The sequence below is a fragment of the Delphinapterus leucas genome, chromosome 10 (genome assembly GCF_059928025.1).
Source record: "Delphinapterus leucas isolate spDelLeu-1000000601 "Yukka" chromosome 10, BTC_Dleu_Yukka2, whole genome shotgun sequence".
In the NCBI taxonomy this organism is placed as follows: domain Eukaryota; kingdom Metazoa; phylum Chordata; class Mammalia; order Artiodactyla; family Monodontidae; genus Delphinapterus; species Delphinapterus leucas.
The window spans coordinates 10,038,502-10,061,530 of NC_143138.1; the positions used below are offsets into that span (position 1 = coordinate 10,038,502).

The 23,029-nt window shown below is 50.9% G+C and overlaps 1 protein-coding gene and 1 long non-coding RNA gene across 3 annotated transcripts in view; one reads left to right on the forward strand and one right to left on the reverse strand.

Annotated features, from left to right (window-relative positions):
* LOC111181369 (phosphatase and actin regulator 4) lies at positions 1-17,515 on the forward strand. Of its 2 annotated transcripts, XM_022586682.2 has the most exons (5): positions 10-213; positions 5,114-5,175; positions 9,640-9,780; positions 13,416-13,492; positions 14,321-17,515. In XM_022586682.2, exons 1-5 carry the CDS (start codon positions 75-77, stop codon positions 14,334-14,336), a joined length of 435 nt encoding a protein of 144 aa, XP_022442390.2. In that variant the 5' UTR covers positions 10-74; the 3' UTR covers positions 14,337-17,515. The 2 variants fall into 2 exon arrangements, with proteins under 2 accessions (XP_030616190.2, XP_022442390.2); XM_030760330.2 differs by having other exon boundaries at positions 1-213; positions 13,416-17,515.
* Positions 10,778-23,029, reverse strand: part of LOC115802052 (uncharacterized) — a 17,703-nt gene continuing 5,451 nt past the window's right edge. The window contains exons 2-5 of the long non-coding RNA XR_016394536.1: positions 20,142-21,030; positions 19,698-19,787; positions 18,430-18,642; positions 10,778-17,632 (exon numbers count right to left, since the gene is read on the reverse strand). This is a non-coding gene — a long non-coding RNA (uncharacterized LOC115802052). The remainder of the gene's footprint in view (positions 17,633-18,429; positions 18,643-19,697; positions 19,788-20,141; positions 21,031-23,029) is intronic.

Genomic DNA, 23,029 nt, shown 5'->3' on the forward strand with positions numbered 1-23,029 from the left:
GGAGGCATTGGTGGTGAGCGCCAGTCTTTCAGAGCACAGGATGGAACAGGGCCTCCAGCCGCTGACCCTGCCCCATGTATCTGCGACGGCCGGGGAGATTAACAACCCAAGGAGGCTATGATATGGTCCAAAAACTTTTCCTGGATTTCTTCCGCAGGCGACTGAGCCAGAGGCCGACTGCAGAGGAGTTGGAGCAGAGGAACATTTTGAAACGTAAGTGACCGAGCCCGTGGCAAGCGCTGCTGTTTCGTGGTGGCTTTGGTTATTGTTTGATGGCAGGCCACAGGGTTTCTCCTGTGTGCTGATGTGGAAGCGATCGAAACCCTCTCTGGTGGCGGAGGCTTCGCCCTTGTGTGTTCGAACATCTGAGAGAGCATCCCCACAGAGCAAGCAAATTCGAATGCACTTGGTTCGTGAGGACCTCAGGGTCTGCAAGAACCTGCCCTTTAGTGGGCTGCCAAGTCAGAGAAGCTGAAAAGTTTGAGTGAGAGAACTTACTAGTAAGTGAGAGTTGGGGTCACCTTTAAACCCAGATTGGCTGAAAAACTGCAAATATGATACTGATGGCTAAAATAGGGCAAGTAGCCATTTGAAAACGAAGACCAGAACGTGTGACTTTCCACTGCAGCCAGCTGCTGGGGATAAAATCCCCCCTCCCTCTGAGCATTAAACCTAACGTCTAAGGGAGCATTTCCAAGGGGAAATCCTTCCTGGCCTCCTCTCAGGCTCCTACAACTGGCCGCTGGTATAGCTGCCCAGGCTCTCATTCAACAAAACTCGCTGTCACTGTGTCTGTGGACAGAAAAAGCCGATGAGCCTCTTGTTTGGTTCAGGACACAGAGATATTTGCCTAGGTACAGAAAGTCCATGTAGTGCTTAAAATACCTATTTTTAAAATGCTGAAAGAAATCAAGCATCTCATGGGCACCAACCAGTATGCCACAATTTAGGGGGAGATATTCAGCAATTGAAAACTAAAACCTCTCAGCTTCATCATGCTACACTCTCACCGACACTGCCCTCTAGATGGTCAACAGATATTTTTAGTTTAATTTCAGACCCTTTCTCCCCACACGTCTATCCCTTTCTGATTTGCTCCAGAAAAGAGAAATACATGCTACACAGAGTTTTACAGAATTTCTGTGCTATGCACGCACACACACGCACGCACACACCCACGCCCCGGTCACGTGAGGCCCCTGCGTGAGTAGCTGGGTATTTCCACTTGGACCAAACAAAAATGTTCTTGATTTTGCTTTTCTCGCCTTCCTCATTGTGGCCTTGCGACTGGGTCCGAGCCAAATGGTTTGCTGTTGAATGTCACGGGCGAGGGCTGTGATGGGGGGGCCGCTGTCGTGACCCACAGCACCCGTACCCCAGGGCACCCACCTGCGTGCCCTGTGCCTCCACCAGCATCCTGCCGCGCTGCTCCGGGCTTCGGCCACGCCCTCGCCTCGCAGTGGCTGCTCCTTTCAGCCTTGACCTTCCTCAGTCCTGAGGGCACCTCACCCATTTCCCAGATCTCTAGGAAGTTCCTAACAAAGGGGGTGCCTTTAAAATTTCTAAGTTTACTTTGCCGTGAACCAGAGTTAGAATTCTTTCAGATGATTTTCCTGGTTGGGGAAGCATTTGGCCGGCGTGTCTCCCTTTCTGCCCCAACTTGATAGCTGATCCATTATAAATTGTCTACGTTAGAGAGAAAGAAAGACAAAAAGGTGTCCATTTGTTCCTAAAGCAAGAAATCTGGTGAACGGGCTTTCTTCTTCTCCTTTTAAACTTCTCCCACAGATGTGCCTCACACGCATCCGTGGTCCTGCCGAAGGAATCTCTGTACAACTTTCTTACAGGGCCACATGGTACCTGGGGTTCCCAGCCTAACTCTTAAATGTGAAGGGGCTAAAAACGTCTGTGGAATTGTTCAGGTTTCAGAAGACAGCACTTCTCTCGGCGAGGGCACAGGTTTTGGAAAGAGAAGGCAGAGAATCCCCAGCTCACCTGGCTTCCCGAAGGCACCAGCTTCCACGCCTCGTCTGCCCAGATCCATGGGAGGCGGCGGGCAGGCCCCTCGAGTTAGGTTTTTCTCACCCTCCTGAAAGACACTTGGGTCTTAGAGACAGTTACTTGCGTCCAGTGAGCCTGGGGGCTCAGGTTCAGGGGAGCCAGGGGCTTACAAGTTGTTCCCACAGTTCCCTTTCGTTGTTGCCTCTTGCGTGTTTGTCCGTTTGAGTAGTTGCAAATTGAAGGATCACTTGACCACATTCAAACAGGGTCATCATGTCGCAGTTTCAGAACTTTTCGGAAAGGAGCTTATTTTTCCTGTCGGTATTTTTTCTTTTTTTCCTCCTGCGTTCTGAAATTTTGTTTTCCGAAATAGCTTTTTCTTTCTCTTTTTAAAATCTTGTGTGATTGTTAAACAAGAAATGTTTAGTGGTATCAGAAGACAACCCTCAAACAGTGTATTCTGAGAATTATCATCTGGGCTTTAAGTCAAGGGATGAACCACATCTCTAAGTGTGCAGGAGAGAGGCCCAGAGCGGTGGCTTGGCTGGGCGGTGGAGCTTTGCAAGCCGGGTCTGACTCCCACCCCAGGCCGCCCGACCCTGTGGGCAGTACTGGCTCCACTGGGCAGCCAGTGAGACCCCGGGCACATCTGAGCACACAGTGTACTCTCTGATGGTGGCAGCAGGCCATGACCTCGAGGGCTTTTCCTGGTCTCCCTTCCCACTTGCCCAGTGGGGCTGTCTTGGTCCCTGCTGCCTGAGAATTCATGACCCTGGGTTTGTAAATGGCTTTGAACTAAAGGTATAGATTCCATAGGTGGTAGCTTGGGACCCCTAGCCCTCAGAGGGACCTCAGGAACACCTGTAGGCGATGAGGGCTCTGTGCTCTGGGCAGGATGTCGACCTTCACGGCTCGGGAGGGGGCCTGTAGGATGAGGCAGCTCCGAGTGGAGTCTGAGGCCAGTAACCAGTGAGGAGGAGAGGGCTGGCCCTGAGCAAAATGGGATGGGGGGGAGGCAGCGTAGCCAAGCAAGAAAAGGAGCTGGACTGTTTGTCTGTCTGTTAGCCCTGGAGTGTGTGGCCAGCCGCTCAAACCCCCTGGACCTTCCTATCCTCATTTCCAAGCCACGAGCAGTAGCCTAGGTGGTCTCGTGGGCCCCTCCTGGCCCTGATATGGCTACAAGTCTGTACATTTCAACCCAGTGCCCTCGAGCTGCCCCCCGGGTGCTCACCATCCACTCTAGACCTTTCCTTCCGTCCTCCCTCCCACCTACAAATGCAGCTCTTGGGGGCTTCCCTTCTTCTGGGGCTGGCAGTCTGCCTCCCAGTTTCTCTCTGATACATTAGTTCATACTAAGATAGTGATGGCTGACTAGTTGAACAGGTTTCTATCCAAGAGAAATTCTCATTTTTAAAAGGAACCCTGGGGTGGGGGCGGGGGTGCGGGGAAGGAGGACCTTTCAATTCAAAGGAAGGAGCTCTCGCGTGGGGTTTGGGGCAGCGGGGACCCCTGGGGACTTTGGCCCACGGCAGGATGTGGCCATTTCTGGAGCTGCCCCGGTCCAAGATCCTGGTCACCACAGGCAGTCACACTGGCCAAACCGTGCCCCCGGGGGTATCGCTCAAGGATGTGAGTTGTGCTCTGAACCACCGCCGTTCCTTCTGGCGGGAGGTGTTGCCACCTGCAGTGTGAGTTAACTGAGGCTGTGGTTGCTGCCATCAGGCTGGCAGGAGGGGCGAGGGCACCCCGCTTCTAGGCACAAGGGGGTCCCTGTTTTAAAGCCCTGTTCTATACTGAAACCACTCAAGGGTGAGTGCGCGCTGCGCGGTAAGTTAATGGAGTTATGGAACCATAATTTCCAACGGTGATTTCAAAATGAGAGAACAAGGGCCCTTTTGATGCAGCCTGTGCAAAATCAAGTGGCAGTGGTGGTCTCTCTCTGATGCCACCCTCAGTTCAGTAGACAGGAAGCAGAGGCATGGAACCAGGCTGACGTTCGTGATTTTTCTTCAAGTTAGACAGTATTATGCTGCGATCCGTGCTTCCATCGCAAGGCCTGGGAGGAAAGTGAGGTACCCAAGGTCACTGCGTTACTTAGATACTCCCGCGTTCTCTGTCCTCCGAACCTCTGCTCCCTTCGGCACTTTACACACCTGATGCTAAGTCACCCCACATATTGAGCTGAGAAGGTTTAAGCTCTGGAGTCTGCTCTCCTAAGACGCTCCTTAGAAGTCTAAATGTAGGCAGTTGTATCCCACACTGTGGCCTCACCCGTGCTCTGTGGACTTGTTGGAAGATTCAAAGAATTAATGGAATCAGGACTTGTGAAAGGTGAGCGTTTTGAAATTCCAGCCTTGCGTTTGGCATCAGCCGTGCCTCGTTTTGTTCCTGTGGCAGGTGGCAGGCGCCCCCGCGGGGCCTGGCTTCTGTTCCATCCACGCAGGGCACCGGGCACCAGGGCCACATCACAGCAAGTCCCCTTCGGTCGCTGTGAGGCTTGAAGCAGAGCTGCGTGAGGCCCAGGTCTCGTCCAAAGAAGGGAGCCTTACCTCTCCCCGGATGCCTGTGTCACTGCAGATAGTACCCCACTCTTTCAGGACCTACCTCCTTGCCTCATAGCCCCTCCTCTTGGCCCAGTGTTTCGGCCTGCAGACTTGAAACCCCGTGTGACGTAAAACAAAATAAGGTCAACCCACTCACCACCCATTTGAAACAGTACAGGCAGTTTGGAAAGTGTCCCCACAAGCAGAAAGGGTGGCCAGGGTAGGGGACGGGAACTCTCTCCTCCTTTTCAAACTGAGCTGCTTGGGGCTTCCCTGGTGGCGCAGTGTTTGAGGGTCCGCCTGCCGATGCAGGGGACACAGGTTCGTGCCCCGGTCCGGGAAGATCCCACATGCCGCGGAGCGGCTGGGCCCGTGAGCCATGGCCGCTGAGCCTGCGCGTCCGCAGCCTGTGCTCCACAACGAGAGAGGCCACAGCAGTGAAAGGCCCGCATACCGCAAAAAAAAAAAAAAAAAAAAAAAAACTGAGCTGCTTGGCCTAGAACCTGCAGAGGTGCACCTTTGTGCAACACCGCTACCAAAATCTAAAGCATCTTAAATGTTTCTTTCAGCTCGGAATGAACAAGAGGAACAAGAGGAGAAACGAGAGATCAAGAGGAGATTAACTCGGAAGGTGAGACGATTCTCCATACCGAGCTGGGGCGGGACAGGGGGCCACCCTCCCCTGCTGTGCCCTATGTTGGCCTTGCAGCTGCCCGGCCCATTGGAAGTGACATTAATGGTTCCATTCCTCGGGTGTCAGGGCATGCGGCTCTCTGGACTCTCCAGGACCTCTCCAGGGGCCAGTGGTCCACTCACCTTCATGACCCTCAGTCCTTTGGGCTGTGACACTAGCCTACCCCCAAGCAACTTGATGTCAGGTGCATTCTATTTGCAGTTACAGTGAATATTTTGTTCTTAAAAATTCACTGTAACCCCATGAGGCAACTGGAAATTCATTATCAAAATCACAAGTTCTGATGTATCAGTTATTTGCTACGACCCTGGGAAAGTGCGAGTTTTCCTTGTCTCCACTGATACTATTCCTGACCTGTTTCCTAAGAACTATTTGAGTTTATTATGCTAAATCCAATTTGAATTACTGAATTAGGAAAATGCCAAAAGTATTGATAAATCTAATGAAGATGTTTGAAAAGCACTTAGATAAAAGTCAGAAAGCTAGAATTTTTATATGTTTTTAACCCCCAAAATAGATGGCTTGGCAATGTAATGTAGACCCAAGTGGATCTAATTCTATGAGTGGCCCCTTTGATAATAAACTCTTATTTGAGGCTATTCTTGGAGGATGTTGACAACTTTAATTAATGACACAGAAGGTATACTACTATATTCTGTCTGACTAGAGTGTTTTTCATCAGCTTCCTACAGTGACCATCTTGAGAGAAAGATACTCAAAGCTTAGAGACAGTTAAGAGACCCATTAAAATTAATTTTCTAAAGGTTTGTTAATGGATTTTTCTCCCTAGAAATATTATGCAAAGGAGGAAATTCAGAGATCCTGAAATATCGTACCAATTATTAAGGTGATGATTTGTGTTTCTCAACACTGTCTTGCCCTTAGAGCGTCCCAAACATATGGTGACAAGCCAAACACCATCCCAATTAAAGGGAGTAGGATAAGCAAGGGCCTGACAAGCCGCTGACGGGCTGGTGTCCCCTGGTGGGAAACTCGAACAAGAGCTAAGGGCCCTCACTTCATCCAGGTGCCCTCACTCCAGTCAAGGTCTGACTCTTACATCCTTAAGACCACCCAGCCTTTGGACGCAGGGCATCCCTTTCCCTGAGACTGAGTAGTGAGGGGGACCGGGGGAGATGCATTATTCTGTGTCTTTGAAATGATGAGGGTATCAAAGGGAGACTGGTGATGACGCCTCGTTTCTGATAGAGAAAGGTCTAGACATTCAGAAAAAATGTTTAATCAGATTTTCATAAAGCTCATTGGACTTGATTGCTGGGACCCCCAAATTCTCCTAAACTTTAGGGTTTCTTGCTAAAAACTAGTAATAGGGAAAGATCTGGACATGCACCTAATTCTCATCTCTTTAAAAAGAGCATTCGATTTTGCAAGGGAAAGCTTGACTAATTGCATAGTTTGGCAGGACGGGGTGAGAGAAGAGGGTCTCCTCCCACACCCATCTTCCACGGGAGGGGTAATGCTAGGGGTGGGGTTTCTGCAGGTCCTCAAGTCTATCGATGAATGCCTCTTCCTCCCCCTGGTTACCTCTCTTTCCTTCTCCCAGGAAAACTGCCTTGTAATTTCAGCATTTGCCTCCCCTGGGACTGGCTTGGGGAATTAGAAATAATGAGCCTGAGTGAAGGGATAAACTGTTTATGAGGGAGAGACCAGAAGCAGCGTTCACATCTGGTTTTGTGAACAGAGATGTGGAGCGTGCCAGCAGGTAGGGAATCCGTATCGCCTCCTGGCTCTGGGCACATTCTGCCCTCGGGAGCCTTTATCACACCAAGAGCAGAAGCCAGTGGTGGGGGGTGCTTTTCACTTACCCTCAGCCCGAGCATTTCCTCAGTATCGTTCTGTTTAAGACACTGAGAAGAATAAAACTCTGTAACAGATGCTGAGAGCCGCAGACCAGGCATTTTCTTCAGCCAAATTGAGACTGACCTAAAATTTACATGCTTTATCTTGGAATAAATGCCTGCTTCCCACTTCCAAAAACTCGCTAGCTGGCTGGCTGGCTGGATGAATGGGAAGTATTGGAGGGAGGATGGCTGGAAGGGAGGAAGGAAAGGAGGGAAGGAAGGGAAGAAATGTACCTGGGTCAGGTTGTATTGATAGTGGAATTGGGGTCTCAACGTACCCTGTTGTTGAGTAATTGGTTGCAAACGATATTATTGCTGCCATAGATGGAAACATAATGCTACCAACCTCTGCACCCCACCCCTTCTTCCAGCCCATCGTCCGCAGAAAACCAACTTTGGCTGCAAAGGTGATTTCCTTAGTGTCCAGGCAAGTAAGTTGGGTTCACGCACCCCAAGGGCTAGAGCCATCCAGGAGCCAAAGGCACCTGTCCTGAGCCCCGTGTGGCCAGGGGTGTGAGCCCTGGATCACAGCAGAGTCCGGGCAGTTGTTCTCCCGGCAGGAGAACTCGGCATCCTCCTCACTCACTCCCTGGTGGCACTTGGGCCCGGTCTCTTACTGATCTGGAGTGGTCGTGTCTAATCCCCACCAGATTCAGGCATGAACAATAGCCCCTCACCTTCAGAGCCAACCTCTAGGTTTCTGTTCACTCCAGACTCTACCATAGACAGGCTATTAATAAAATCTACATCATGACTGTGAGAAATTTAAATTAGAAATTCCGACTTTAACAACCTTTCTCCTGTCATGGCACACTTAGAAAATAGTACTGTTTGTCTGACACCCCAGGGCGAGCTAGTAAGTCCTTAGAAATACAAACTGGGGCTTGGAGTAGAAGTCTTCATGCCTTGTGGTATTACGGTAAATGCCTACGTACTCTAATGACAGTACAGAGCACCCTGCACTCACATCTTGGAGTCAGGATAGGCCACCAGCTTTGTTTACAGCACCCCTAACCATAGAGCGTGGGAAACCTCTGGTTTCCTGTGACGGGTCACAGCTGATGCCAAAATGCCCTGTCCCGGGCAAACCAGGGCCACCTCGGGACAGAGGTGCTGTGCGGGAGCTACACAGCGTCTAGACAGGTGACCAGTGCCACAGCCCAGTAGGCCTCTGAGCCCCAGGTTTCCCCTCCCTTGGCCAAGGGGGACCAGCAGGCTGCTTTGGTCCTGTCCGGAGCCTCGCAGTAGCTGTCACCATTCTGCTCAGCACCAGCCAGGCAGTCATCTAATGATGCTCTTCCATTGTAGGCCAGTTGGTAGCAAGCTGGGACATTCTGGCACCAGCCAAAGGTGTATGGCAGCTGCGTGATATACAGTCAAAACAGCCGGGGTGGTTTGGATTCACTTGCATGTGTTTGTTTTGTAGGCCTTTGTGGTAAGATTCTATTTGACTGCATCTTCTGTGAATAGAATTAAATACAGTCTAGGGCTTAGAGAAAAATTGCTTTTAACTAATATCGGTTGAACATGAATTGACAGCATCCTAAAGAGAGAGCAACTGTGTTGCTCCAGAAGAAGTAAATCTGGTGACAGGAAGAGATAATAGAAATGTCAGCCTTATGTTGTTAAAGTACAAAGGAAGGATGCTAGCGGGTAACACTGGGAGGTGGTTGAATAATTCACTTGTTTCCTTCCTTCACCACAGACCTATCCAAAGGGCCCGTCCGAGTCTTCTTTGGCATCAACACGGGCTAGCTCTGCCTTTGTGGACTCGCCTTTCATTTGAGCTATTGAGGGGTAGGGTCTCCCTGACCTCATAAATCAACATACTCTCATTCCTGCACACCCCGGAGTTTGCACACCGTTTGCACATACACTTTCTTTGTGTCTAAGACACACACACAGAAAGTATTACAAACCTATCTTGCAGAGAGCACTAAATTTAACACACAGATGTGGATTCACAAATCGAGAATATGAAACTGTTGTGTGTTGGGCTTCCCTGGTGGCGCAGTGGTTGAGAGTCCGCCTGCCGATGCAGGGGACGTGGGTTTGTGCCCCGGTCCGGGAAGATCCCACGTGCCGCGGAGCGGCTGGGCCCGTGAGCCATGGCCGCTGAGCCTGCGCGTCCGGAGCCTGTGCTCCGCAGCGATAGAGGCCACAACGGTGAGAGGCCCGCGTATCGAAAAAGAAAAAAAAAAAAAAACCGTTGTGTAAGGTTTCTGTCCCCTGATGGGAAAGGTAGGACAGACCTGGGAAGATCCACACCCATGCACAAAGACACACCGCGTGTGCAGACCGAGACACTGCAGTGTTATTAAGAGACGGCCTGGAGGCAGCTCATGAGTTAGTAAACTCCTTCACAGGGTCCTGGAGAAGTCCAGGAATCGGGAGCCCTGTGTCCCCCGGGCCCTGCCCCTCACGTGTGCGTGATGCGTCAGCTGCCTCTCTGGACCTCGTCTTCCCGCCTCTAAATTCACGGATGGACCAAGTGATCTAAACGTCATGGGCTGACCACATCCATCTCCCCGTCCCGCAGCTCAGCCAGAGGCCCACAGTGGAAGAGCTGAGAGAGCGGAAGATCCTCATCCGCTTCAGCGATTACGTGGAGGTGGCCGATGCTCAGGACTATGACCGCAGGGCCGACAAGCCCTGGACCCGCCTCACCGCTGCCGACAAAGTAAGAGGGGCGGGGCCTCACGGCCAGCCGGGTGCTGGGTCTCCAGCTTGCCGCCCGGAGACCGCGTGGAGCCTGGGCGCAGAGCCAGGGTGCCTGGGTCGGTACTGGGGGCTGAGTGGCTGCCGGGCAGGCTGCGGTGCTGCTCCCGGCACCTTTCCCCAAGGGCTCCAGACAGCGTGCGGAGAGGGCGCTGAGCTGGTCCTCCCCTGCTCTGGAGAAGGCACAAGACAGATGCCTTTCATCCATACACGTATCTAAGGGGACCTCTGCTTGGGGATCCTTTGTGATTCTTATCCAGGCACCATGAGGAACTGGAGGGTAAGGGCCTTTAAAAAAAAAAAAAGTGTAGGACAATAACGCTGTGCAGTGTGCAAGTGACAATAAGGGGACTCGGGTACACCGGGGACCTTCTCCTAGAGTCCTGCCTTTGCCCCATCCCTTCCCGGGGCAGGTGGCTTCCTCACAGGCCATGCAGGAGGTCACCCGGAGCCTGGCCTCTGGCTGGAGTGTGAGCCCAGGGAAGCCGCTGCACTTGGGAGGCGGGGAGGGGGAGGGAACTGACGCGGCCAGAGGCACCTCCCAGAAACCGGCCCCCCCGCCCCGCCCGGGGCAGGCCAGCCCCCAGGTCCTGACGAGTGGAAACCTCACCTCTCCCCTCTGTAGGAATCCATGGTGAGCAGCCCCAAGAACCGGCACCCCTCACCTCGGGCAGGAGACAGGCCCCTCCGTCCCACCCCGGGCAGTTGTGTCACATAGATGTGACCTCGCTCTGCTCACACTCATTGCAGCGTGCTTGCTGCAGTCAAGGGAAGGGAAGGTACCAGCTAGAATCCTAAGCAGCTGTGAGGGAGCCAATCCGGTTCCCCCGGGGCTGCTGGGAAGCAGTGCCCCCACCTCCCACCCACCCCCCAGCCAGGCACCACCCCCCGCCCAGCCAGGCGCTTTAACCGAGTGCCTTCCTTCCTTGGGAGGAGCCATTCTGATCCTATGTAAAGACTTTTCCGGGGGTGGTGGGGGGATGAATCGGGCGATTGGGATTGACATGTATACACTGATGTGTATAAAACTGATGACTACTAAGAGCCTGCTGTATAAAAAAATTTTAAAAAACGAAAACAAATACAGGTCAGGAGAGAGGTGAGACAGGCACTCACTCTACACTAAAAATAGTAATTGTAAGACAAAGATACATTTTTGGAGAGCAGAGCAATGTATTTTTTTGTTTGGGATATTTACCAATTGCTGGTATAGTCTTCTGGTCCCATATCAAGGGCTACATCTGGAGGACTCAGACCATAGCGTTCCTTCCATGGCATAGAAGACATTCCCATTGGTCTCTCTTAGACCATGTGGTTTTACTGCCTTAAGGAAGAGGAGCTTCCTTGGAAGGAACGAAGAGGGAAGCCCCCAGCCAAGAAGAGGGAACGTCAAGTCAGCTCCTTCTTGCCTGGGGGATAGTGGGAAGGAAAAAAAGAAAAGGAAGCTTATGGAAGTACCTTGTCAGGGTTCTTAATCTCCTGTCTTCAGTCACATTTTTGAGGCAGAATTGTGAGAGTAAGAGTGAGATGATAAGGTTGAAATTTCCAGAAAGGAATAGATAAACTGGAGGACAGCCACACCAGCAGCAAGTGTGGTACCATGTCCACTTTGTCCCAAATAGCATTGCTCTGGTAGACGGAATTGGCTAGGCCAGTGGGCCTGAGGTGGTGGCCCTGGTTGCTAATGGTTTGATTGATAAGGAGATAACGCTTTGAGGACTAACGGACCAGCAGCCTCAGAGGCTGGGGCTTTGGGCAGAAGCAGATTGCCTGGACTTCAGCCGTAGGTGAGGACATGAAACAATGGTTGTGCTAGAGCACAGCGCTCTGGGATCAGGCTGGATAGAGAATACAAAGTACTGAACACGGCGCTTGGCACACAGTGCATGTTAATGATCACAGTAACAAGAATACGGTCAGCTATCGTGTGACCATTAAAATGTTTACAAATAACTTTATCTTAGGAAGAAACGCTTGTTACTACATTTTTAATGGAAGGGCACAGAGTGTGTATCTTTAATATAAAATACGCGCAAAGAGGACCGTAAAGAGAAATACCACAGTATTTAGAGTTATGAATCTTCCAAAATGTATCTACCCGCTTTACTGCTGCTGGACCGTGCTGCTGTGATGAATAACGCTGCTATGAACATCCTTTTTCCATGTCTTTTCATTCACGAGTGCCCACGTTTCTGCTGAGGTTGAATCTAGAAGTAGAATACGTGTGTCCTGCAGTGTGGCGAGGCTTCGCTGCTTTAGTAGTAATGCCACAGAGTGTCCCAGAGTGATTGTATGAATTTACACACTCCCCAGCGGCTTATGAGAGTTCTCATCGTTGCCCATTTCGGTGAACACGTGGTGTCATCTTAGCCCTTTTGGGTGGGTGTGTAGTGCTTTCTCGGGATGGTTAGTTGCATTTCCCTGTTTTCTGATGAGCTCAAGCCCCTTTGCATATGTTGACTGGCCTTTTGTGAATGTCTGTTCAAGTCCCTTGCCCATTTTCTCATGCATTACTTTTATAATCATAAAAATTCTCACATATACAAAAACAAAAAGTATTAAATTGCTTTCTGCCTTGCCCTTAATCTTACTTATACAAGCAGTCTGACTGAGGGGTGGCATCTTAACTGGCTCTCCAAAAATGGACGACCAACTTGAAGTAGAAATTGTTTTATCTGTTCCTTTCTAGAGATGCCTATCATTTTATAAATTATTATTTATGCACTTGTGTCTCCTGTCAGACTGTTAACTCTCAAACAGTGGCAACTTTTCTGATTCCTCTTTGCATAATACACCTAGCACAGTACAAATGCACACAGTAGAAGTTTTTTGGATGAATGGAAAAAAAAGACTTCCATCCTCAGACTCTCCGTGCCCTGATCATCTTCCCATCAAAGCACGTATCAACCTTAGAAAGAGCTATGGGAATGGGCCCACGTTTAAATTTTCAGCCCCGAGGAAGAAGTAAGGTTTTCTCCAACCCCAGACGTTCTTTTGCTCCGGTCCTCCTTCCGCCTTCTCGGTGGCCCCAGACGATGGCCACATCTGTGACTGTGAGGACGAGGTCATTCAGGTTTATCTCATGCGTGTTTGAGGTTATTCAAAACACATTCCATACCCTCCATGGCGAAATATATCACCTCAGAGTCAACAGACTTGTAAAGGAGCCAAGGCTTCATGAGTCAAAGGGAAAGGGGGCAGCTGGCCATCACCCCCTTCATTTGGTTGGGGAATTTCACACACCTCCTCTAGAAGTATCCATCCTGAGGCATCGCTGTGCCTCTGATGAGCTTAGATTCACCAAAGAAAGATATGTGCACTCAGGACCCAGGAGTGTGGGCCAGGTGGAAGGGCCTTCTCGCTGCCCAGGTGGAACAGCTCTGGGCAGGATCCCAAATCGGATTGCTCGCAACTTAGATTTAGGGGGACGGGACTCTTCGTAGGCTCTAAAGGAGACCTCAGGTGATTTTGTTTCTCCCGGTGGAAGAATCCGTTTTATGCACGTGTATGGCTTTGTCGAAGAAAGAAAACATAGGAATAAAAGAAGGTGAGCTGCTTTCCAGCCTCTGCACTCTCATGGGCTTCTCTTCCTTGCAGGCTGCCATTCGGAAGGAGCTCAATGAATTTAAAAGCACTGAAATGGAAGTTCACGAATTGAGTAGACATTTAACAAGGTTAGTATCAAGTGGGGTTTTTTTCCCCTCAAATTATAACATTTACCCACAAACTGAACTATCCCTAGCTGCTTCTGGAGGACAAGTGGTGTGGTGGGTGCAGTGAGGGGAGAAGATAGAAAGAGCTACATGGGGATCCACAGGTTCCACTGTGGTTTCTGAAAGTAAGGGAAGGAGCATGAAAGGCCCAGGCTGAACGCAACCTTCTCAAAGCCTAGTTTTTTAACTCATTCAAACCGAAGATCTGCTAAATGCCAGACCACCAACATGGTGGGTATTTATGAGAACATAAGCTGAGGAGAAAAGATCACTTGCCAACGGAGACCAAACTAGGATAAAGTACCGAATCCTCATGGGACTTCGGAAGTGGGATCATGCCTGATTCCATGTCGTTCTCCCAGACAGTCGTGTGTGATGCTACTTGGGGAAACTGAAGCACAGAGAGATAGGAGGGGCTTATACAAGGTCACAGGGCTAGTCAGCGACGGAGCCGCTGACTGAGTTCTTCTGACCCTCTCCTTTGGTGAACATCTGGAGAAACAGTGCCTGGCTCGGAGACGCGAGGCTGGGGTCCCCACCTTGCTGCTGAGCCCTTGCATAGGCTGAGAGCCCCCGGGAGCTCCAGGCTAAACTTCTCCAAAACCAAAGGTGAACTCGGTGGGCCTAAAGTTCTTGAGGGGTACTGTGGAGATTTATTTGCCTTTGGTTGGAGATTTAAGCCTTCCTGTGGCTGTCAGAAACAAGGAATTCGAGGATGGAGATCTTAGAGTGTCAAATCCGACACCTTTCGCAGCCCCTGGGTCTTGACTGAATTATTTGTTTTCCTAGGTTTCACCGACCTTAACAGTCGAATTCCTCTTGAGTGCTATGCTGTCTTCAAAACATAAGTTTATAAGAACCATAAGTGCTGGTATTTATTCACTTCCCCATTACGATGTAAATCTTCTGAACTACCTTTTTTTAAAAGAAGAGGAAAAGGAAAAGGAAACACAAGCAGGATGGCGATGGTTACGGCTCCGTGGTCAGAGGTGCTGGTGCCACTGCTGATAAGGGACTGTGCCCTGCCCCGGGCAGGGCCGAGGACACCGCAGACTTTCCAGCACTAGGAGAAGCCCTGGGCCTCTCCGGCCAGGCTGGCAGGTACCACGTTTGTTCAGGCTCCGGCGAGCCTTAGGCGACAGACACTTTGGAGGCAGAGTGCAAAGAAAGCCGAGGCGGTGGATCTGGCCTGGGATGACTGTGCAAAGCGGGCGGTCCGGCTGGCCTTCTAGGCTTGGCCAGATGCACGGGCTCCAGGTGGGCCACGTGGTTGGGGGGCCCTGAGGCGGCGGCTGAGGGAGCAGCGTCCTCCTCTCCCTCCAGCATCACCCAGGCTGTGAACTGAAAGCCCGGGAGAGCCCTTTTCTGGGGGAGCCTGTGGCCGACAGTGTGTGCTCCAGGCCTGGAAGGCTGGCACGAGCGCCTGTCCTGTCCCCTCAGGCTGAGCCGGGCTGCCTTCCAGGAAGCTCTGGTTTAGAAGGGGAAAGTCGTCATTAGCAAAGCCCGGTGTCACGGGTGATCTTACGCATACCAACAGCCACGGGCGGCATGGTGGGATCACGCGTGTGAGCGTGAGACCCCTTTTGAGGGCATAAAGGCTGGGGTGACAAACTGCTTGGCCCATGTTCTTCATTTTCTCTGCATGTCCCAGGGCTGGTGACCGGGTGGCTTGGCCGTTAATGGCCTTTGAGTCGAGGACCGATGCCTGCAGGCCAGAAACCATTCCTGAAAGGCTGAATTTCCAGCCGCTGGTGGACTGGTCCTCCAGAACCACCTGAGGGCCTTCCAGGCTTGCTTTGCACTGAAGAGTCTGTGCAGAAGCCCCAGCGCTGGGCAGACGCCAGCCACACCTGCTGTGCTGGACCTTCCACGCCTGCTTCTCTGGGGAGCATCCTTCCTCTCCCCCTTGATGCTGGTGAGGGTGACTGGAGATGTACCTCTGACCACCCTCCTCTCTCGGGACCACAGGAAAGCAGCGGTGACAGGGTAGGTGAGGGTAGGATGTGCAGTGGAGGAGGGGCCTCTCCAAACCCTGACTGCGCTCTGAAGGAGGCCGCTTGAGCTGCTTCCGGTTTCCTTCCTGATGGAGCCTGTAGGGCCCTCAGCCATGCAGCTCTGCCTGGCATCCTGCCATGATCCTGTAGTTCCTACCAGCTCTCCCAGTGATGGCTTGCTCCCCACCACAGAGGCCCAGGCTTTAGAAAGCTGCCAAGCTTGGGCTTCACAAAAAAAGAGTTAACTGGTCCCCACCCCAAAACGCGTGGGATCAATTTACTCTTGGGCTCCACAGCCATGGGTGAGGCCAGTTCCTTTTCCGCTGGCGCTCACGGCCCCTGTGGCCGGCGTCACCGTGCACTTGGCAGGGAGCTCGGGGCAGCGTTCCAGTCAGTGCCCGCCGGCTGGTGCCAAGCTGGCGCACGCTTTCCTCGCAGCGCCTGGCGCCCAGCCCCAGGAGGACGTGTCACCCCATCCTTTTTTCTCTGAATGGTGAATCTGCATAGCTACGGCCGTGGGTGGGGTGACTGATTCAGGGAAGATGTGGCCAGGGCTGTAGCGTGGCTGTAAATGGCGTCTTCCCGAAAGGCTTACTGACCTTTGAAAGTGCAGATGGCACGCCGAGGGACGTGGGGCTCTGCCGTGTAACTCCTCCACGGCGGGCGAGTCTTCCAGGCTGAGGTGCCCGCCGGGCCAGGATCTGAGTCTGGGCTTCCTGTGGCTCGCGGTGGCCTGGAGCAACAGTCAGCCTGCCCCTGGCCCAGGAGCGAGTCCTAAGGGACCTCACTCCACTGCCTGGACGCCTTGCAGAGGCCAGTGGCTTCTCTGCTGGCCGTGGTTCCAGGCCTTTCAGATTCCCCGGGAACACGATGCCTAAATCGAGTTCCCCGCAGCTAGCCAGCGGTCCCGGGTTCCCGCCCAAAGTGCCCTACGGTTGCAGCCGCTTTGTGCGTGGAAGAAGCCGAACGCAGTTTCCACTTCTCCTGCAGGGCAGCCTTTTCCCGAAGTAACTCCCTGCAAGTGGAAGGGTGCCCCTCCCGTGTCACCACCCGCGAGCTGGGCTCTTCCAAGCCCGCTGTAAGCAGCTCCGCAACTTCCGTAGGCCACAGGATGAGCCCTCTGCTGTCTTTCCTTCCTTGAAGTCTTGAGGTCTTTATAGAAATCTATCCAAATTTCCTTTTTGCCACGTTGTTATGACAATGGAAAAATGTGTTTCTTTCTTTCCAAGATGACGATTCCATATTAAGGGGGAAAGAGAAGATGGGCTGGCTGGTTTACAAAGCATCCCTTTTCTGGAAAAGCTGCAGTTAGAGCCTTTTTCATTTGCATTAGCATCAGAAGAAAAACGTTGAGAGTTCTCAAAATGTTCCCCTCTCGAAATCAAATCGCCCCAAAGTCCCCACCCCATCCATGACAGAAGAGACGGCCATCAGCCTACTTAGTGTTTCGAAATTGTTGATATTTCCCTCCCCAAAGGCCCTCAAAGCTCTGTAAAACTTTAGCCTTTATGTCAGGTTAGAGAAACCAAACGACGTGACGGTTGATGTGATGAAAACCTCCGAGCTTATTTTTCTCCTGCTTATGAACGTGTATTTATATTTGCCGAATGAAAATCATGGTGTGTGCTTCGGTGAATGGAATTTCAGGCCCTCCCTGTGCACAGCCAGTGGGCGAAGGTCACCTTAAACAACTTTTTCTCCCCAGTTGTCTGTTGATCCCCAAGCCGGTTGCTTTTTTCCAGTTGCTTCCCGGGTGTCTGTACCTAGTCTGTCTTTGTATCAGAGAACTCTCCTGTGTTCTGCTTTAACAGCCACCGGCCGTATGAGGAAGACCGTGTGAAGAGAACACAAGTTAAACTGGGTCTCTATCTATGGCCTAGGTTTTGTACATACAGAAACTGCATGGTATTTAAATTATTGTTCGTCTCTAATGATGTATGCAGTTTCTTTAAAAACAAACCAAAAAAAAAAAAGTCTTAAAAACAGATCATTTCCTTGACTCCTGTGTTGTTTTATCGACCACCAGCAGGAACCGCCGAAAATTCTTGGTTTGGCTGGGGGAGGGGTCGGGGGAAGGGGTAGGTCAGCGCATCAGCAAAACAGCAAGCTGTGAGGACACAGAACCAGCTCAGGTTATTTGGTGTTATCGGTGAAGGAAGGGCTGTTGGACACAAATAACTTTCTAGATGAGTCCTAGTCCTGGCGTACAAAAGTTTTTTTCTTCCAAACATCTTCTAAAGAATATCTAAATGTATTTACCAACTTTCTGTCCTTTAGTAACCTGGGAATGATGAATATAAGTTACTGCCCCGAGGGAAAGCCCAGGCAGCTTTGTTCTTTGAGTACTTACATCTGCCCCCTTTCTTGAGCAACCTGAGGATTTGCTTTATAGGACAAAGACCTTCTCCGCTCAACCTTTTGGTCCTGTCTTGTCTTTTTGAAGGTTTTAGGGGAAGCAAGAAGGGCTGCAGTGCTTGCTGGCTGCGTTTTAGGTGGTGGGAGTGTTGATAATATGCCCTTGGTCTGGTAACCTAGGAAGGTGGCTCTGGGAAAGAGGACCTGGCACAGCGCCGTTCCCCTGCGCCACTGCCAGGAAGCACCTGGGCGTCCTTTCAAAGCACAGATGCTGACTCCGAGGTCTAGGTGGGCCTGGGATTCTGCATTTCCAACTAGCTCCCGGGCCATGCTGATGCCCCTGGTCCAGGAATCACACTTCTGAGCAAGGGCGTGGGAGATCAATCCAATGGGAGCCACCTTCCCTGTGCCTGGGAATCACCAGCCTCAGAAGATCGGCGTGACCACTTCTTACAACAAGCGGGGTGCACTGTTTTCTTTGCTGAGCAGCAGCGGCAAAGCCCTGTTGGGGGTCCGTGTGACTGCATCACAGTCTGCGCAAGCTCTCACCTGTGCAGGAAGAGGGACGCCAAGCCGGCGGGGCCACAGCAGAGAGCGGCAGCAAGCAGTTTACAGAAAGGAGTGCAGGTTGCAGGCGAAGAGCTTCTCCATCGTTCTGCCGCCTCCTCACTCCAGAGTTCTCTGACCTTAAGTCAGAACTTGACTACAGCTGCCTCGGGGAGTGAAAGGACTCGAGTAAGAACAGCTCCAACAGGCTCTGGCCTGCAAGACGGAAGGAAACTGGCCGTCACCCTAAGAGAAAGGTCTAACGAAGTAAAGAAGGTCATGGCTACACATTCTCAACAGGTAGAGGACCTGGTGTGTCCACCCTTGGATCATCGTATGACGAAGTGGTGGCCCTGGCACGACACCTAACTGGACAGTTTTGGCCAAGTCACTTAATTTCTCTGGGCATCAACGTCCTCCTCTGGAAAGTGGGGACACTGAACTAGGTGTCCTGTAGTGTCCTTTAGGACATCAGCTTTCTAAGATTTGGGTTTATCTGAATTTTTCAAACACTAAACTTAGTCTTTAGCAAAGAGTAAGCTTTGGGTAAGTCCTGCTGGGGAAGGCTCTCGGAGAACAGCTTGGATGCCACACCTGCCACCCCTCCCTGCCTTGGGCTGGCCTCCTGGAGGGCTGCTTGGCACTGGGACCTGCGCTGTCTCACGTGTCTTCGTGGGGGCCTGTCCTAAAGCTGCTGTAACCAGATTATGCCGTCCCGCTTCCCCCTTCCTCTGGGCAAAGCATCCTGGAGGGGCTTGTAGGCTTGAGCAGTGATGCTTAAGAAACAGCCCACTGTCCCCTACAGTGCCCCAAGTTCAAGGGCACCTCAGATGTGGGTACTTACCCCTGATTATTAATGCAAAGGACGAGTTTGATGCTGGGAACGTTTCCTGGCTGGCTCCACGGGGCCTAAGTGCTGTCCTGGCCTCAGATGACTCCATGTCTACAGCTACCACTCAGATCCACCCTGAGCTCCTGACCCAGGTGTCCAAATGTCACAAAGCAGCAGTGTGGGTCAAATTGATGCCCTGGGGTCAAATTCTGGCTCTTCCACCCCTTACTAGCTGTGCAACTTTGGACAAGTTACTTAATCTCACTGTGCCTCGGCTTCCTCATCTGTAAAATGGGAATAATGGCACCTACTTACAGGCCCGGCAGGATTAAATATGTGTAAGGTGCTCAGCACAGGGTCTGACACAGAGTTAGGCCTTACTACATGTTAGCTCTTGAGGACCTGGCCGAATGGCAGAGCAGGAAGACGCTGAGCTCACCTCCTCTCATGGGAACGACAAAATTACAACTGTTTGCAGAGCCACTGCTGATGAGAGAGACTGGAATCTAGCAGAAAATATCTTCTACCACTAAAGATATAAAGAAAGAACCACAAAAAGACGGTTAGGAGGGGCAGGGGCAGGTTTAGCCAAGACCCACACCCCAGGGTGGGCAGCCCACAGAAGGAAGGATACTTATAATGGCAGAGGTTCTCCCCGAGAAGTGAGGGGTCCAAGCCCTACATCAGGCTTCCCACCCTGGGAGTCCTGCACCAGGAAGACAAGCCCCCAGAACGTTTGGCTTTGAAGGCCAGCACGCTGACTTTGAGGAGAGCCAAGGGGCCATGAGAAATAGACTCCAATTGTAAAGGGTGCTCACAGAATCTCACACGTCAGGACCCAGGGAAGAAGCAGTAATTTGAAAGCAGCCTGAGTCAGACCCACCTGCTGATCTTGGAGAGCCTTCCAGAAAGGCAGGAGGCAACTGGAACTCACACTGGGGTCACAGACACTGTGGCAGCCATTTTGGGGAGCTTGTCTACCAGGAGAACACCGGGGCTGGCAAGCACCACTTTGGAATCCTCTCCACCAGCTTCTTAGCACCAGCTTCTTAGCTGCTCTGCCAGTCAGCCTGTCAGGAATAGCACTGGGACACCTCAGGCCACGCAAGTAACAGGGTGGGGATACAGACCCACCCACCAGCAGGGCTGCTGCCTTAAGACCCCCTGAGCCCACAGCTGCCCAGGGACACAGCCCTGTCCAGAGGGCCCAAGACCTAACCCCATACACCAGTGTGCCAACACTAGCCCTGGGACCCACCCACCAGTGGGCCAGCACCAGCTCCAGGACCCCCAATCCCTGCAGCCGGACACCAGGATCCAGCTCTGCCCACCAGACTGCCAACACTAACCCCAGGACCAGCCCCACACACCAGTGGGCAAGCACCAGCCCCAGGACCCCCTGGGGCATGGCCCTGCCCACCAGCAGGTCAGCACTAGATCTGGGAACCCCAGTCCCCACCCCCAGAACGCAGCTCTGCCCACCAGTGGGCCAGCCCTAGCCCTAGGACACTCTGAGATTCCACAGCCAACTGTCTCAGGACCCAGCCCTACCAACCAGCAGCCTGGCAATGAACTGGACCAGGGGCCAGCCATACCTACTAGACTGCCAGCAGCAGTCAGCTGACCACAACAGGAGAACCCAGGCAGCCCACATAGGGGGCACCCCTACAGCATACATACAGCTCTGGTGACCAGAGGTGAGTGCACTGCTGGGATGCGTAGGACGTCTCCTACAAAAGGCCCCTTCTCCAGGGTCGGAAAATGTAACCAACCTATCAGATACATAAAAATAAAAACAGCAAATTAGACAAAATGAGGAAACAGAGGAATGTGTTACAAGTGAAGGAACAAGATAAAACCACAGAAGAAGTAAGTGAAATGGAGACAGACAGTCTACCCAATAAAGGTTCAAGGTAATGATCACAAGGACGATCAAACAGCTCGGGAGAAGAACGGATGAATACAGAAGTTAGAAGTTTCGAACAAAGAGTTAGAAAATACAGAGAAGAGCCAAACAGATGAATACAATAACTGAACCTAAAAATACAGTAGAAGGAATCAACAGCAGATTAAATGATAGAGAGGAACAAATTAGTGACCCACAAGACAACAGTGGAAATCACCGAGGTGGAACAGAAAAAAAGAATAAAAAGAAAGGACAATTTCAGAGACCTCTGGGACAACATCAAGCATACTAACATTTGCATTATAGGGCTCCCAGAAGGAGGAGAGAGAGAGAGAGAGAGAGAGAGAGAGAGAGAGAGAAAGGGGCGGAGAACATATCTGAAGACATAGTAGCTAAAAACTTGCTTAACTTGGGAAAGGAGATAGACATCCACCTTCAAGAAGCACAGGACCAAACCAAAGAGGATCATACCAAGACACATTGTGATTAAAATGGTAAAAATTAAAGATAAAGAGAATATTAAAAGGAAAATGAAACAAGTTATGTACAAGGGAACTCCCATAAGGCCATCAGCTGACTTTTCAGCAGAAACTCTGCAGGCCAGAAGGGAGTGGCATGATATATTTAAAATGGTGAAAGGGAAAAACCTATAATGAAGAGCACTCTACCCAGCAAGGCCTTCATTCAGATTTGATGTAGAGATCAAAAGTTACACAGACAAGCAGGGCTTCCCTGGTGGCACAGTGGTTGAGAGTCCGCCTGCCAACGCAGGGGACACGGGTTCGTGCCCCGGTCCGGGAAGATCCCACATGCCGTGGAGCAGCTGGGCCCGTGAGCCATGGCCGCTGAGCCTGTGCGTCCAGAGCCTGTGCTCCGCCACGGGAGAGGCCACAACAGTGAGAGGCCCGCGTACCGCCCAAAAAAAGAAGTTACACAGAAGACAAGCAAAAGATAAAAAGAGTTCACCACCAAACCAACTTTACAAGAAATGTTAAGGGACTTCTCTAAGCGAAAAAGAAAAAGCCACAACTAGAAACATGAAAATTATGAACGGTAAAAGCTGATTGGTAAAGGCAGTACAGTAAAGGTAGTGAATCAACCACATGTAAAGCTAGTAGGAAGGTTAAAAGACAAAAGTAGTAAAATCATCTATATCTGTGATAAGTAGTTAGGGGGATACAAAAAGTTGTAAAATATGATGCCAAAAAAAAGTAAATGTGGGAGGAGGGGAGTAAAAATGCAGGGTTGTTAAAATGTATTTGAAGTTAAGAGATCAGCAATGTAATTACATATATACATATAGATTGCTATATATAAACCACATGGTAACCACAAACCAAAAATCTGTAATAGATACACACAAAAGAGACAGGAATCCAAACATAACACTAAAGGTAGCCATCAAATCACAAGAGAATAAAAGAACAAAAAAGAACTACAAGAACAGCCCCAAAACAATTAAGAGAATGGCAATAAGTACATACCTATCAATAATTACTTTTAACTGTAAATGGATTAAATGCTCCAATCAAAAGAGAGTGTTTGAATGGATACAGAAACAATACCTGTATATATGCTGCCTACAAGAGACTGACTTCAGATCTAAAGACACACAGACTGAAAGTGAGGGGATGGGAAGAGATATTCCATGCAAATGGAAATGAAAAGAAAGCCAGGTAAACAATCCTTATATCAAAGTACTGCACCAGTTTACATAGTGACATGCTAGGCCACAAAACAAGTTTCAGTAAATTTAAGAAAAATGAAATTCATATCAAGCATCTTTCCTGACCACAATGCTATGAGATTAGAAATCAAGAAAAGAACTGCAAAAAAACCCACAAACACTTGGAGTCTAAAACAAT

Bases quoted from the DNA above. Each gene is read 5' to 3' on its own strand.
- LOC111181369 (XM_030760330.2), top strand. From the start codon at position 75: ATGTATCTGCGACGGCCGGGGAGATTAACAACCCAAGGAGGCTATGAT. The intron at 214-5,113 runs GTAAGTGACCGA...TGTTTCTTTCAG, and splicing joins GCAGAGGAACATTTTGAAAC to CTCGGAATGAACAAGAGGAA. The intron at 9,781-13,415 runs GTAAGAGGGGCG...TCTTCCTTGCAG, and splicing joins GCCTCACCGCTGCCGACAAA to GCTGCCATTCGGAAGGAGCT.